At 46.2% G+C, this 14,478-nt stretch overlaps 1 protein-coding gene across 2 annotated transcripts in view; it reads right to left on the bottom strand.

Moving 5' to 3' along the window:
- Positions 1-7,521, bottom strand: part of Stim1 (stromal interaction molecule 1) — a 156,433-nt gene extending 148,912 nt beyond the window's left edge. The window contains exon 1 of one of the 2 annotated variants that reach the window (XM_048360543.1): positions 6,824-7,521. In XM_048360543.1, coding sequence (XP_048216500.1) covers positions 6,824-6,962 — 139 coding nt within the window. In that variant the 5' untranslated portion in view covers positions 6,963-7,521. The remainder of the gene's footprint in view (positions 1-6,823) is intronic. The other variant, XM_048360544.1, reaches the window with a different exon arrangement.
- Positions 7,522-14,478: the final 6,957 nt, after the last annotated feature.

Here is a 14,478-nt window from a genome sequence, read left to right as displayed (position 1 = left end):
GGCTCTCATATTTCCTTCAATTATATATTCACATATCTATGTAACCAACAACAATATTAACTGCAGTACATGTTCTAATTTTTTTATTATTACCTTTAAGTAGTTGTACAATAGGGTTTCAACTCAACAAATCATGTTTACAAGCCCAACACATCTTAATCATTGTCACCTTTTCCATTGTTCTCTCCCAAGTACCTGTGATTTTGTCATTAATAAAAACATAGAAATTTCCATACCAAATATTGTTTCAAGATATCACAAAATATTGATATTCATCCTTACTTAAAAATTATGGTAATTATTAGAACCACCACTAAATTACATGACTGCAATCATCCTATCTGCAGGTACTCACGTGAGGTAACTAGCTAACAGTGAAGTAACTCTGCGCAGTTGACAGCTACCACACAGTGAGATCCCATATGCTGACACCAGTAACCCCAGACATCTATAATATCCCTTTCCTTCAACCTCTCTGAGATTACTGTCTTCTGATTCTCTTCTGCTCTTCATCTAACCTCTCCATTCCAAAAAAGCCCTCCCTAGCCACCTTAGGCTAGCTCTAAATCTCTTTTAACCCTTTGCCTACATTTCAATAATCCTGGGCATTACATTATATTTATTATTTCCTAAATATATATGGCCCCACAAGACTCAGACTTCTTTGGTAGACTTAAACTCCTTCCATAGTACAAAGCAAGTTAACAGTCATTTTTCTGACTTATAAACTCAGTAACTAAATCAGGATCCCTGTTGGAATGTCCTAGTCTAGTTTTCTACCAATAACCTACTATGAAACTTCTATTTAATGCCTAAGTATTAGTTTCCTCACACAAAAAAAAACAAGTAGGCTAAATTGATAGGTCCACCTCTTAACTTTTCAATTAAATAGCCATTTTTTATCACCTCAGGATCTCAGAAAAATGATGGGGAACTGTAGAGACTCCTTCAGCCCTCCCAGACATAATCTCTTGCTCCTCTGGGCTTCCCATGGGTGTGTGTGTGTGTGTGTGTGTGTGTGTGTGTGTGTGTAACACATATACATACAATACATCTAGAAAAGCATCATCACAAAGCTTTAATGGAGTTTCAGGATGTAAAGGTTAATTGCTGAGGGAGAGGTAAGGAGACTTCCTGGACTCAGTCTCTGGCTTTCTTTACTAACTGTGTAATCATGGGCAGTTTTTAACCTATGACTTCACTTTCTCAACTATAAAATGAGGAAAATAACATCTATCACACAAGATAACTGTTGAAAAGAGTGCCTGTCACATAGTAAGCACCAAAAACTGTCAGTTTGTTATCATTATTGTTGATGCTATCATATCCATCTATCTTATTAGACATTGGACGCCAACTATAACTAGATCTTTATTTCCACCATGTGCTTTATTTTCTGTCTTCCCAACAACACTAACTTCCAGGAAGAAGGGAAGATATCTGTTTTGTTCATCCTTAAATGTCCACAGAAAATATACGTAGTACCTGACCCAGAGCAGTCACTCAAATACTTGAGTAAATAGGCCATGAGCTGGCACTGTTGTATGTTTGCTGAATCAAATAAACTAGCTAAAGGTAATTGTCAAAGCTGAGGCCTCCAGGGCTGGGAATATGGCCTAGTGGCAAGAGTGCTTGCCTTGTATACATGAAGCCCTGGGTTCAATTCCTCAGTACCACATATATAGAAAACAGCCGGAAGTGGTGCTGTGGCTCAAGTGGCAGAGTGCTAGCCTTGAGCAAAAAGAAACCAGGGACAGTGCTCAGACCTTGAGTTCAAGCCCCAGGACTGGCCAAAAAAAAAAAAAAAAAAAAAAAAGCTGAGGCCTCCAAGCAGATAGATCCTACTGTTCCAGGATTAGGGTCTTCCTCTCCCCAGCTGTATTAGCTTCAGACAAGCCCCACCCACCTGCTCTTGGCTACATCCCCACTCTGGGAACAACCCTCTGCTAAAATTAGCATAGCTACCAAGATGGCCAACCCATTTATAGCCTTGGAGGCAGCAATAACTAACTGGGTGGGCAGACAGGGATCTGGCCTGACACTCCATCAGGAGATGATTGAGAAGCCACCCTGCACTCTACACACCTGCATAGATGCCTATACTTCTTTCTATCTAAATGAACCAAACCAGTTTCTGATTAGAGATTCTCAATACTCCAACAATGGCAGCCACAAATACAGATATTCCTTAGTTCTCACACTCGTTCTACAGAAAATATTTTTTAGTTTCTAGACACAATGAGCCTACAGGCTAACAGGAGTTCCAAGTATCCATTTCCAGCTATCTTCAGAAATGTAGGCCCTAAAGCAGTAGCCAGGCACAGTTCTTTACAGAGAAAGTGATTTAGCACAACTGAGTGTGAAAATATTAAAAAGCCACAAAGTGTCAGGCTTCTATACTGCCCAACAACACAGCCTTCAAGCTGAGTCATGGTTTTAATAGTATTTCGTACATGCAAGAGAAATTCACAAACATTTGTATTGGGAAGAGGTTGGTATAAGGGATTGAACCCAGAGCCTTATGCATGTTAACCAAGCACTCTACCACTGGCCTATACTCCAAGCCTACCATAAATATTTAAACTAAATCTTTTTGGGTAATATTTCTTTTGTGAAGGGAGGAGGCATTACTGGGGTTTAAACTCATAGTCTCACACTTGCTAGTCAAGTGTTCTACTAATAAACTCCATCTCCAGCCCTTTTTATGTACTGGCTATTATTTTTGACAGAGTCTTGCTTCCTACACAAGCATGCCGGACCTCCATCTACCTATTTTAGCTTCCCATCATAGATGGGATAACAGGTGAGTGCTACCCCAGCTTCTTTCCAACAACTGCAGACACCCCTTAGTCCTCACACACATTCAACAGAAAATATATTTTAGTTTCTACAGGCAATGAGCCTACAGGATAACAGGGGTTCCAAGTATCCATTTCAAGCCATCTTCAGAAATGTAGGAGATGGAGTGTTGTAGGCAACTAAAAATTTTTAAATCAAATGTTGTTAAAATTAATACCAAAAAAATCAAATTTTGGGACTGAGAATGTGGTTTAGAGTGCTTGCCTAGCATGCATGAGGCACTGGGTTTAATTCCTCAGTACCATATAAAAAATAAAATAAGAGAAAAATGCATTAAAATGAGTTTATAAAGAAAAAAAATGGCTGTACACCACCTCCATTCCCACGGGAAGGAAGGTTTGCTGCCCCTCTCTGAGTCTCAATAAACAGTCCTAGCCTATTGAGAGAGAGAGAGAGAGAAAGAGAAAAAGAGAGAGAGAGAGAAATTATTTTTAAAATCAGATGTGTAGCTTACTAAAAGGAAATAAATGGTTGCAAGTGTTTTGTTTTGTTTTCTAATGTATTCTCACTGGGCACTGGTGGCTACCTCTGTAATCCCATCTTCTCAGAAGGCTGATATACTAGGATCATGGTTTGAAGTCAGCCTGGGCAGGAAAATCCATGGCACTCTTTTTTCCCCCCAATTAACCACCAAAAGCCAGAAGTGGAGCTGTAGCTCTAGTAAAAATACACTAGCCTTGAGCAAAAGGGCTCATGAACAGCACCAGGACCAGCAGCACTCCCCACCCCCTCCTAAAAAAATGTATCCTCTGGACCCCTAAACACACTTTCCAGTGGAGAAAAGGGCATCTCTATTCTTGGGTCTCAGCTACAGTGTCACCAGGGCCTGCCTAATTACCAGAAGAAGAACAACATTCTCTAGGCCCCACCTAGAACTCCTTTAACAGGACAGGACCTGACAAGATGGAAAAAGGCCAAGACTTAGCATTACAAATCCTGCCTACAGGACCAAGCACAAGACCCAGTTTTTTCACCACTACAAATAGGAATATATTATCGACATACATTCTAACTGGGACATTGTTAAGTTTTATAGGAAAACTTCAACAGAAATGTTCGACACAAATATTGAATCTGACTTAGAAAGTGGTAGCTTTAAGAGCAAGTAAAACTTCTCCTGTGTTCTGGAGATAAAAAGGGGTGGCTCAAGTGAGAACACAATCCACAAGCAAGCAAACTAAGTGAGAGCATGAAGCTCTGAGTTCAAGCCCTAGTAACAAGCACAAAACAAACCCCCCCCAAAAAGTAGAGGAATTGGGCTGTAAGGTTGTGGCTGCATAGAATGTTTCCCTCAAAATCCTTTTGCAGAGCCTGGTCTATGAGCCACCTCTTGACAAAAGTAAGTCTGAGTCAAAGCCCCAGAAAGAATGAAAGGACAACAGTAGGGGCACACACACAAATCATAAGCATTTGCTTAGAGTCTTTGTCCAAGATTTTTCTCCCTGGAATTCACTATTATTATAACAGGAGCTGAACTGTAAGAGGGGGGGAAAAGAGGAAAGTCAAATTTTCCTTGTTGGGGCTGGGGATATGGCCTAGTGGCTAGAGTGCTTGCCTCCTATACATGAAGCCCTGGGTTCGATTCCCCAGCACCACATATACAGAAAAAAACGGCCAGAAGTGGCGCTGTGGCTCAGGTGGCAGAGTGCTAGCCTTGAGCAAAAAGAAGCCAGGACAGTGCTCAGGCCCTGAGTCCAAGCCCCAGGACTGGCAAAAAAAAAAAAAAAAAAAAAAAAAAAATTCCTTGTTTCATTCATCCTGTCACTGTGACCTGCCCAAAGCTGTGACATAAAGAGTGGTGGTAGCTGGGTGCCAGTGGCTCATACCTGTAATCCTAGCTACTGTGGAGGCTGAGATCTGAGGATCAAGGTTCAAAGCCAGCCCCATCAGGGAAGTCTGTGAGACTCTCATCTCCAATTAACCACCAGAAAACTGGAAGTGGTGTTGTAGCTCAAGTGGTAGAGGGCTAGCCTTGAGCTGAAGAGCTCAGGGAGAGTGCCCAGGCCCAGAGTTTGAGCCCCAGACAAAAAAAAAAAAAAAAAAAAAAAAGTGGTGCTGATGGTGGGGCATTGGAGGAGACAGCTGGGTTGTCTTGAGGATGGGCTTGGCTGATTTTATGTGGTAAAATCAGCATAGCCAGGCCTTGGATATATGACGTGAGTGCTGTCTCTACAAGCTCAACCCTTGGAATATTCCTGAGAAATGCCAGAATGGCTCTCTAGGCAAAAATAAGAATACACTAAAACATAAAAAAACAACTTCCTAATAGCTGATACCTAAAATACAAAACTTCATCCCTTTAGTCCATGCCTAAAATATAAAATACTCCCTCTGTCAGGCACTTGTATTTTAAAGTTAAAAAAAAAAGACACTATCAGTAAGAATAGTTGTCACTGGGACAAGAGGGATGCTACTCAGTGCCTACCTCACAATTCTACCAGTCTTTCCTTTCATAGTCCAGCGAAACCAAGCTGGGTTTCAGAGGCCTGGGAAACTGCAAGTTAATCTTCAAGAATGATCTATCTTGAAAGCAACAGACTTGAGTACTACATTAGTACACAGGGCCTCATTTGTTTATTTGTTTTGTTTTGTTGCCAGTCCTGGAGCATGGACTCAGGGCCTGAGCACTGACCCTGGCTTCTTTTTGCTCAAGGCTAGCACTCTGCCACCTGAGCCACAGCGCCACTTCCGGCTTTTTTCTATATATGTGGTGCTGAGGAATCGAACCCAGGGCTTCATGTATACGAGACGAGCACTTTACCACTAGGCCACATTCCCAGCCCCCACAGGGCCTCATTTGAAAGTCGGTTCTTGGGGCATCTGGAATCAAATCCAGCCCAGGCAAGGAAACTAAAGGGGGTGGAGGTGGGGGCAAGAAAAGTTCTATCACTACTATCAGCCTCTGGATCCATCCATGAAACACCTCACTCACTAAAACCTAAACTTCCTTTTCCTACTTGAATCAGCAGATACCCATGGAGCCAGTCCCTCAGTGGAGCTTGCTTACTGTCAAAATAACCACACACACACACACACACACACACACACACACACACACACACACAGACACAAACACACACACACACACACCCTGAACAGTACCACTCTTCAGGCCACAACTTTGGGCAGACCAGTGCGAGGATGAAATAACTGAGAAAAGATCAACTACATATTCTGCAAAGCAACTGTATTTTTAAAGGACTCCTTTCTGCTCCAAGAGTGGGATCCAAATGCCTGACAAGGCTTCACAAGTGCAGAGGGGAAGGAAATCAGGACATAGGAAAAACAACACGGAATTCCCTACTCCATCAGAAGAACCAGAATAAGTCAACAAGTGGTCCCAGGAATTACACTATGTCAAAGTCAAAAAACGCCATTTCACTCCCTAGTGGTAAATAGGATTCCATCTAAGGACTTGCTTTGATATTTCACATGGGCTGAGCTAAGAGACAGCAGATCTCCTCAAGGGAAAGGAGGGACTAGGGTTCTCATAGTAGGAAGGATTATAAGGGCACACCTGAACACTAGGCAAGAAGTGTAACACAGCTGGCCCAACCCAAGTGGCCTCAGCCTCCCCTACCCCCCAAGATCCCAAGTGCTAAAACTTGCTACACACAATGAACGTATCATCTGGACAGGACACAAGTAATCCTGAGAGGGGTCTTCTTGCCTTGCTGATCTGCAAGATCGATGGTGCCCCAAAGGTTTACCCACAGCCAACAAAAGACATTCTGAGTAGGGATGCAGAAAGTTATTCGGGAGAGACAAGTAACATTGTTCAGCCAAGCTAAACAGAAAGAAAGAAAGAAAAATAAAACTTCTCAGACTACGGGGACTAGGCAGTGCCATGTGTGGCTCCTCCACTAACCCACATGTACTAAGGCAGATTGCAATTGCCCACTTCGGGTCACTCGGCTCCGAGTCCAAGTCCCCAGCCTCGTCCGGCCCGCAGCAAGGCCCTTACCTGCTGCCGTGGACTCTTCGTTAGTCGCCCCGGAACCGGCTCCGGCCGTCTTCTCGCTGTGGCCGTGGCTGAGGCTCTGGCCCTGATGCAGGAGGAGCCCCCAGAGAAGCCACAGGGCAAGACGGGCGCACACATCCATGACTGTAGGTCTCAGTCACCATGCGCCTGGTGTGGACACCTTGGGATCCCAGAGGCAAAGCCAGGAGCCCCGGGAGTGCAAGCCGACAGTTCCCAGGCAAGATGCCCTCGCAGCGCCGCAGCTGTCCAGCCACCTGCGGGCCTGCCTCCTCTGACAGCCAAAGGTCAAGTACTCCCAAGTTTGGGCGCAGAGGGGCCGGCGCCTCGGGTCCCACCGTGGGTCGGGTCGGGCCGGGCTTCGGCGGCGGCCTGAGCTCCGGCTGCTTCCGGAGAGTTGGGGCCGGGTGGCTGCGGGGCCGCAGTCAGCTCCGCAGCCGGCTTACACCCCCGCCGCCGCGGGAAGGGGCGGACGGGCTCCCCCGCCGCCGCCGGGGTGGGGGAGGGACCGCGAGGGAGAGGAGGTGCGAAGCGGGGGCACCTGACCTCGCCCCGCCGAGGAGTCCAAGCCGCGGAAGCTCCGGCGCAGCGTGCGCCCCGCAGGCCCCAAGTGGGCACGGAGGTCCCCGGGCTCCGAAGACTCCCGGGCCGAGGTCAGCGCCCTCACTCAGCCCCGTGCCCAGTGGGCCCGCGGAGTCCCGGTGCAGCAGGCGGACGCACACGGGCCAGGCCCGGGACAGCGGCTCTCGGGCGGGCGGGCGGGCTGGCGGCGCGGGGCGGGCTCCGGGCGGGCGGGGGCGTGCTCTCCGTCGAACCCGCCCCGCGCCGCCCGGCCCCCGGCCAAGCCCGGACCCGCCCCAGGGCCGGGGCTTAGCGGACAGGAACCTGTGGGGGACGGTGTTGCGAGCCCCCTGCTCCCGACGGGGTCTCCGGGGCCGCCAGCTCGAGCGGGTCTTCGTCAGGACCCCCGCCCCGGCCTCCCGCCGCCGCCCCCCGAGTCTCCCGCGCTAACCGCCCGCCTATCGGAGGGCCCGGCACGCAGTTGCTCAGGTAACCTAGGCCTGCGGTGGCGGCGGCGACGACGGCGGTGACAGCAACTGCCCCGCCCAGATACTCGGCCGCGGTGCGGCTCCGCTCGCCTCAGCGCTGGAGCCTAAGCTGGGCCACCAGAGCTGCCGGGGCGTCGCAGGAGGCGACTTCGGCCCCGCCAGGTTTGGCCTGGGGGCGCGCTCCCCAAACCCCCCACCCACCCCTCCTCCCCTCCTCCCCTCCTCCCCCTACTGGCCTTCCAAGCTCCGCCCCCCCGACGACCTCACAGCCAATCGGCTTCCGCCTCTCTGCGCCCTAGGAACCAGCGCACTCAGGCTCCTGTGCGCAGCGGCCTCTGGTGGGAAATTGTAGGTACTGCAGCCAAGATGAACTCCAGGGAGGTCCAGGCCTCTTGGCCGAAAGGGTTGAGGGTGAGAAGCTAGGAACGGCCCCTAGAGGCCCATTAAGAGCCTGTGAGTATGTGCAAAGGAAATTATTCCGAAAAGCAAACTAAAGTGTCCAGACTACTCTGGGTAAAGTTCCACTTATATATTCTGCCATCCTGACCCCCCTTCCCTCCTTTTTAAGCTAAATCGGATGCCCATGCTGAACACTCACTGTCTGTTTTCTTACCTGCCCACTCTTGAGGTTATTGCAAGAAGGGCCTAGGACCCTGCATCTCAATTTCCCTGCCCACTGAGTCTGGTGGCCGCGACTTGAGAATGAGAGCCCCAGTGAAGAGCGAGGCGCGCCTGAACCCTGAGCCTCCTTGGACAAAGCTACACTTCCTGCTCTCTTCTCAAGCATACTGTCAGCAAATCTTTGCTGAAAGCTCTGTGCCCTAGCCTGTCCTTGGCACCGGAGGCAGGAGAAGGAATTAGGCCCAGTGATAAACCAGCTCCTGTTCTAAGTAAGGCCTTTGAACACTAGAGCACGGATTTGCCTGACAGCTGCCTGGCTTAATGGTTAGGCTGTTGATATAAAAATACATATCCAACGTCATCCACTACCACTCTCCCCACTCTAGCTGGCCATCACAGTGACTTGCTGGCTTGCTTGCTCTTTCTTTCTCTCTTGCCCTTCCTTCCTCTCTCCCTCACTCTCTTTTCTTTTGTAGTGCTGAGGATCAAACCCAAGCGTCAGCCATGCGAAACAAGCATTTCACCATGGAGCCACGCTCCCATCCCTGGAACTCCTGTGAAGTTCCAGATGCATACCTAACTCTTGGTGCCCTCATAGCCTAAATTTCTATGTGCTGTTGCTTCTGCCTGAAACTTTCCTCCCTACCCCGCAGCTCTTCATATAGTTGTTCTTCCAGATACACTTCAAAGTTTCCTTTGAACCACCCTTCCAGGGCAGGTGGCTCTCACCAGTAACTCTAGCTAGTATGGAGGCTGAGATCTGAGGATAAAAGTTAGAAACCAGCCCTTGCAGGAAAGTCAATGAGATGCTTATCTCCAATTAACTAGCAAAAAGCCAGAAGTGAAGATATGGCGTGCGCACGTGCGCGCGCACACACACACAAAGAAAGAGAGAAAAAGAGAAGGGAGAGAAGGAAAGGAAAGAGAAATGAATGAGCAAGGGCTGAGGGTATAGCTCAACAGTTAGAGCACTTGCCTTATGTGCCAAGTACTGGGCTCAATCCCCAGTACTGCACACAAAATAGAGAGAGGGGGTTGGGGGGGAGACCATTTTGCTTGCTGTGTTGGTACATTCCTGTAATCCCATTGCTCAGGAGGTGGCAGCAAGAGGATTAGAAGTTTGAAGCCCGCCGGACTACATAACAAGACCCTATCTCAAAAGCACCAAAAAAGAATTTTTTTTTAAAGTGCAAAGTAAAGCATGCTTAACACAACTTCCTTCAAATTTGACTACTTCATTTCCGGTAGCCACCACATGCTTTCTTTGGGTGTATGAGTACATGACCTACTTGGCACAAAAAGTCTGAGTCTTCGAAACAAGAAACCAGGGCCAATCAGTTACCAATTTACATCAAAACCTTGAGTTTTTCAGAACTTTTTACATTTTCTGCGAGACTAAAACCATGTTTTCAATATAAAAATAAAATTACCAAAGATCTAGTATATACTCCTTCAGGTATATATCCAAAAGTAATGAAAGCAGGATCTCAAAGAAATAGTTGTACCCCCATGCTCATGGTAACAGTATTCACAAGGCCAAGTATTCAAAGTAACCCCAGCATCCATAGAGAAAGTATAAACAAAATATAAGTGCATACAATGAAATATTGTGTAACCTTAATATTCTGGCATAGGAAATTTTGGCACATGGTATAACACAGATAAAGACAACTAAGTAAATAAGCCAATCACAAGAGAAAAATATACTATGATTCCAAGGCCAGCACCTATGGCTCAGGCCTGTGATCCTAGCACTCGGGAAGCTGAGATCTGAGAATAGAGGTTCGGAGCCAGCCCAAGCAGGAAAGTTTATAAGACACTTGTCTCCAATTAACCACCAAAAAGCTGGAAGTGAAGCTGTGGATCAAGTGGTAAAGAACCAGCCTTCAGAAAAAGCTAAAATTCAGTGCCCAGGCCTAAGCTCAAGTCCAGTAACACACACACACACACACACACACACACACACGCTTAAGGCTGACACTGTTATGCCCAAGTCACGAGAAGACCACCAAGAAGACCACCGAGAGCCAGACGTTCCGAAATGCAAAAGCAAGGCTTTATTCGGGTGAGCTGCAGGTCGGGCCTTGTCCTACCCACCGACACAGCGGAGGTTAGGAGGAAGCCCCGAGCTGAGATTTCACAGAGCTTATAAAGGCAAAAAACCAAGTTGCAGTATTCAGGTGTTCAAGCAAGATTAGGATACAGGTACAAATCTGATTGGCTCAGGGCTTGAGGCATTCGGGGCGGTTAGAGTTAAGCAGGGAGTATCCTGACCGGCTGGGCCCTAATAAGCTTGTCCTGCTAGCCGGGATAATTGGTGGCCTGGGTTACTCATAATTTAAACAGACAACAAAACGGGGGCTGCCTGAAAATGGGGTTTACTTTAGCTCTTCAACACCTTACCACTTGTGCCTCTAGTTCTGGCTTTCTGTTGGCTAATTGGAGATAAGAGTTTCTGGGTTTCTCATATTCCTTTTTTTTTTTTTTTTTTTTTTTTTTTGCCAGTCCTGGGCCTTGGACTCAGGGCCTGAGCACCATCCCTGGCTTCTTCCCGCTCAAGGCCAGCACTCTTCCACCTGAGCCACAGCGCCCCTTCTGGCCGTTTTCCATATATGTGGTGCTGGGGAATCGAACCAAGAGCCTCATGTGTAGGAGGCAAGCACTCTTGCCACTAGGCCATATTCCCAGCCCTCATATTCCTTTTTTATTTATTTATTTTTTGGCTGGTTCTGGGGCTGGAACTCAGAGCCTGGGTACTATCCCTGAGCATGGCTGACTTGGTTGGGTGCCAGCCTTAAGCAGAAAAACCAAGCAAGAGTATCAGGCTGAGTTTAATCCCTAGTACTCAAAAAGAAAGAGGAGGATGAGGAAGGCTCAACTTTAAAGAATCATCTGTTTGCTTTTGAGTTTTTTAAGAGGTGTAAAGGAGGAGGGCAGAAAGGGAAGGAAGGAGGGTGAACAAATGCAATCATTCTATTCAGCATACACTATGTGGAAAATGAAGGATGTAACTTGTGGACAGGGACAGGAGAGGAACATGGGGGAAAGCGAAGGAATCAGCGTCATTGTCAAAAAAAGAAACTCATTACCTGACTTATGAAACAATCTTTCTATATAACACCTTAACAGTAAAAATAAAATTATAGTAAAAACTAATTCAATGTGTATCCTACAAAATTAAGAAGTGATAGGAGGGGTGGGGAAGAGAGGGATGGGAGAGAAACGTTGAAAGAAGTGACATTGCTCAAGATGCATTGCATTCATAAATTGCTTTGTTAAAATAAAAACTCCTTGGTATAACTACCAAAAAAAACTAAGGCTGGGGGCTGGGAATATGGCCTAGTGGTAAAGTGCTCGCCTCGTATACATGAAGCCCTGGGTTTGATTCCTCAGCACCACATATATAGAAAAAAGCCAAAAGTGGCGCTGTGGCTCAAGAGGTAGGGTGCTAGCCTTGAGCAAAAAGAAGCCAGGGACAGTGCTCAGGCCCTGAGTCCATGCCCCAGGACTGGCAACAAAAACAAAACAAATAAAAAACTAAGGCTGGGAATGTGGCTTAGTGGTAGAGTGCTTGCCTTGCATGTGTGAAGCCATGAGTTCGATTCCTCTGTACCCCATAAACAGAAAAGGGCAGAAGTGGTGCTGTCAGCTCACTTCCCCTGTCAGCCCCTGAGCTCATAAAGGACTGCATTTCCTACATTGTTATCTTCTCATATCTTCTCATGTTCCCAGCACCTAGCAGATACATAAGCATTTTGCTTAAAGTATGGATAAGTGATATGCCCTGTACAGCAAACTAAGTGTCCTTCCTCTACACCACAAAGTTTCTGATTATGCTTTGGAAACAGTACAGGTATGAACAGAAGATTACCCTTGATTAAAATAAGATTGAGGCTGGGCACCAGTGTCTCACACCTGTAATCCTAGCTACTCAGGAGGCTGAGATATGAGGATCGAGGTTCAAAGACAGCCAAGGCAGGAAAGTCCATGAGACTTATCTCCAATTAACCAACAGAAAACCAGAAGTGGCGCTGTAGCTCAAGTGGTAAAACTCTATCCTTGAGCTGAAAGCTCAAGGACAGCACCCAGGTCCAAGAGTTCAAGCCCCATGACAAACCAAATAATAATAAAAAATAAAGAGATTCAGACTGGGAGGTGTAGCTCAGTGATCACTTGCCTAGTATTCCAGAGGTCCTGGGTTTGGATTCCTAACACCATAAAGCAACAAAAACAAAGCAAAAAGTGTCCTACATCTATCTGCTCATTAGGAATTGCTATTCGGGCAGCATTATTACTAGCTCCCCCTGGTGTCCAAATAAAAAATAGCTGTCACTGGGAATTTCCCCAAGGCCTGGCTCATTTGGCTTCTAAAAACTGAATTATCTCCCCTTCTAATACCACATCTAGAATCTTACCCCCAATATTCACTCATTCATTCATTTAATATTTACTCAGTATCTATTTGTGAAAACCTTATTCCTGCCATCAAAGCAGTTTTTAGGGAAATATATATGTGTGTGTATGTATGTATGTATTTATACACACATACAAACATATACACATATGAAGAGACAGTACTTAGTAATAATGTTTTGAGAGATAAAGGAGTAGATGATGGAGTAGAAGTGAGACAAACTGCTAAAAGCAGCCAAGGAGACTGTGCAGGGGCACACAGATTTCATGGGGGGGGGACGCGCTCTGGAATTGGACTGCCTAGATTCCCATCTAAGCTTTCATGTTGATTCTGAGGAATCTAGATAACCTCTCTGGCCTCAGTTTCTCCAGCTAAAAGTGGAGGATTCTGTAAGATTAGATGAGTTCATTTCTATAAGCCAATTAGAATAGTGAAGAGATGCTCGATAAACATGGACTCAATATTCTGCAAGGAATTTCTGAGCTGTTTAATACTGGAGACTTTTTTCAGGCACCCATGCCTCCTTCCTATAATCCTAGCTACTCACGGGGCTGGGGATATAGCCTAGTGGCAAGAATGCCTGCCTCGGATACACAAGGCCCTAGGTTCGATTCCCCAGCACCACATATACAGAAAACGGCCAGAAGCGGCGCTGTGGCTCAAGTGGCAGAGTGCTAGCCTTGAGCGGGAAGAAGCCAGGGACAGTGCTCAGGCCCTGAGTCCAAGGCCCAGGACTGGCCAAAAATAAATAAATAAATAAATAATCCTAGCTACTCAGGAGGCTGAGATCTGGGGATCATGCTTTGAAGCCAGCCTGGGCAGGAAAGTCTGTTACATTCTTGTCTCCAAGTAAGCACCCCTCCCCACAGAAATGTCTTGATTTTATCCTTTATAAGGTGGGTCTAAATTATATTACATCATAAGATTGCTGTGCACACAATTACATGAGATAATATATAAGTTCCATGAAATCAAGAAATTTTGCTTATTTTATATGGTGTTATATCCACCACCACCACCACCACCACCACCACCACCCCAGTGCCTAGGATAGTACTTGGTATGCAGATTCCCTGCATTAATTGAATGGATAATTGAATGTAGCATGCTTAACATAATATCTAGTATATAATGATACCTTCTAAAGTCACAGCTATTATAATCATGATTCATCTTCATTCCTTACCTGGTTAGCTAATTAATCACCAAATATTTCTCAATTCTGATAAATATTTCTGTTCATACTACTAGTGCTCAGATTTCATATTATGCCTCAGGTCTTGACTAAGATTGTACTTTTAATAAGAAGACAAGCTTGGTTTTTAGTCCAGGTCTGTCGGACCACCTCACTTGTGTCCCTCACATAAAAGCAGAGTGCTCTAAGAGCCATCTTCTCAGGCTCAGAGCCAACATCAGAGCCAACTTCTCAGGCTTAGTTTCATTTTTAAAAGGAAATGACAAATACCAAGTGATTTGTGGAACTGTGAGGTTGAAATCCCCTCCTATCTGTTCTCAGCATTATCTATAGAATGATCTCTACAAATTACGCAGTCATC

The sequence above is a fragment of the Perognathus longimembris genome, chromosome 13 (genome assembly GCF_023159225.1).
Source record: "Perognathus longimembris pacificus isolate PPM17 chromosome 13, ASM2315922v1, whole genome shotgun sequence".
NCBI classification, from domain to species: domain Eukaryota; kingdom Metazoa; phylum Chordata; class Mammalia; order Rodentia; family Heteromyidae; genus Perognathus; species Perognathus longimembris.
Note: the sequence above shows the minus strand (reverse complement) of the source record. Positions and strands in the feature narration are given on the sequence as shown.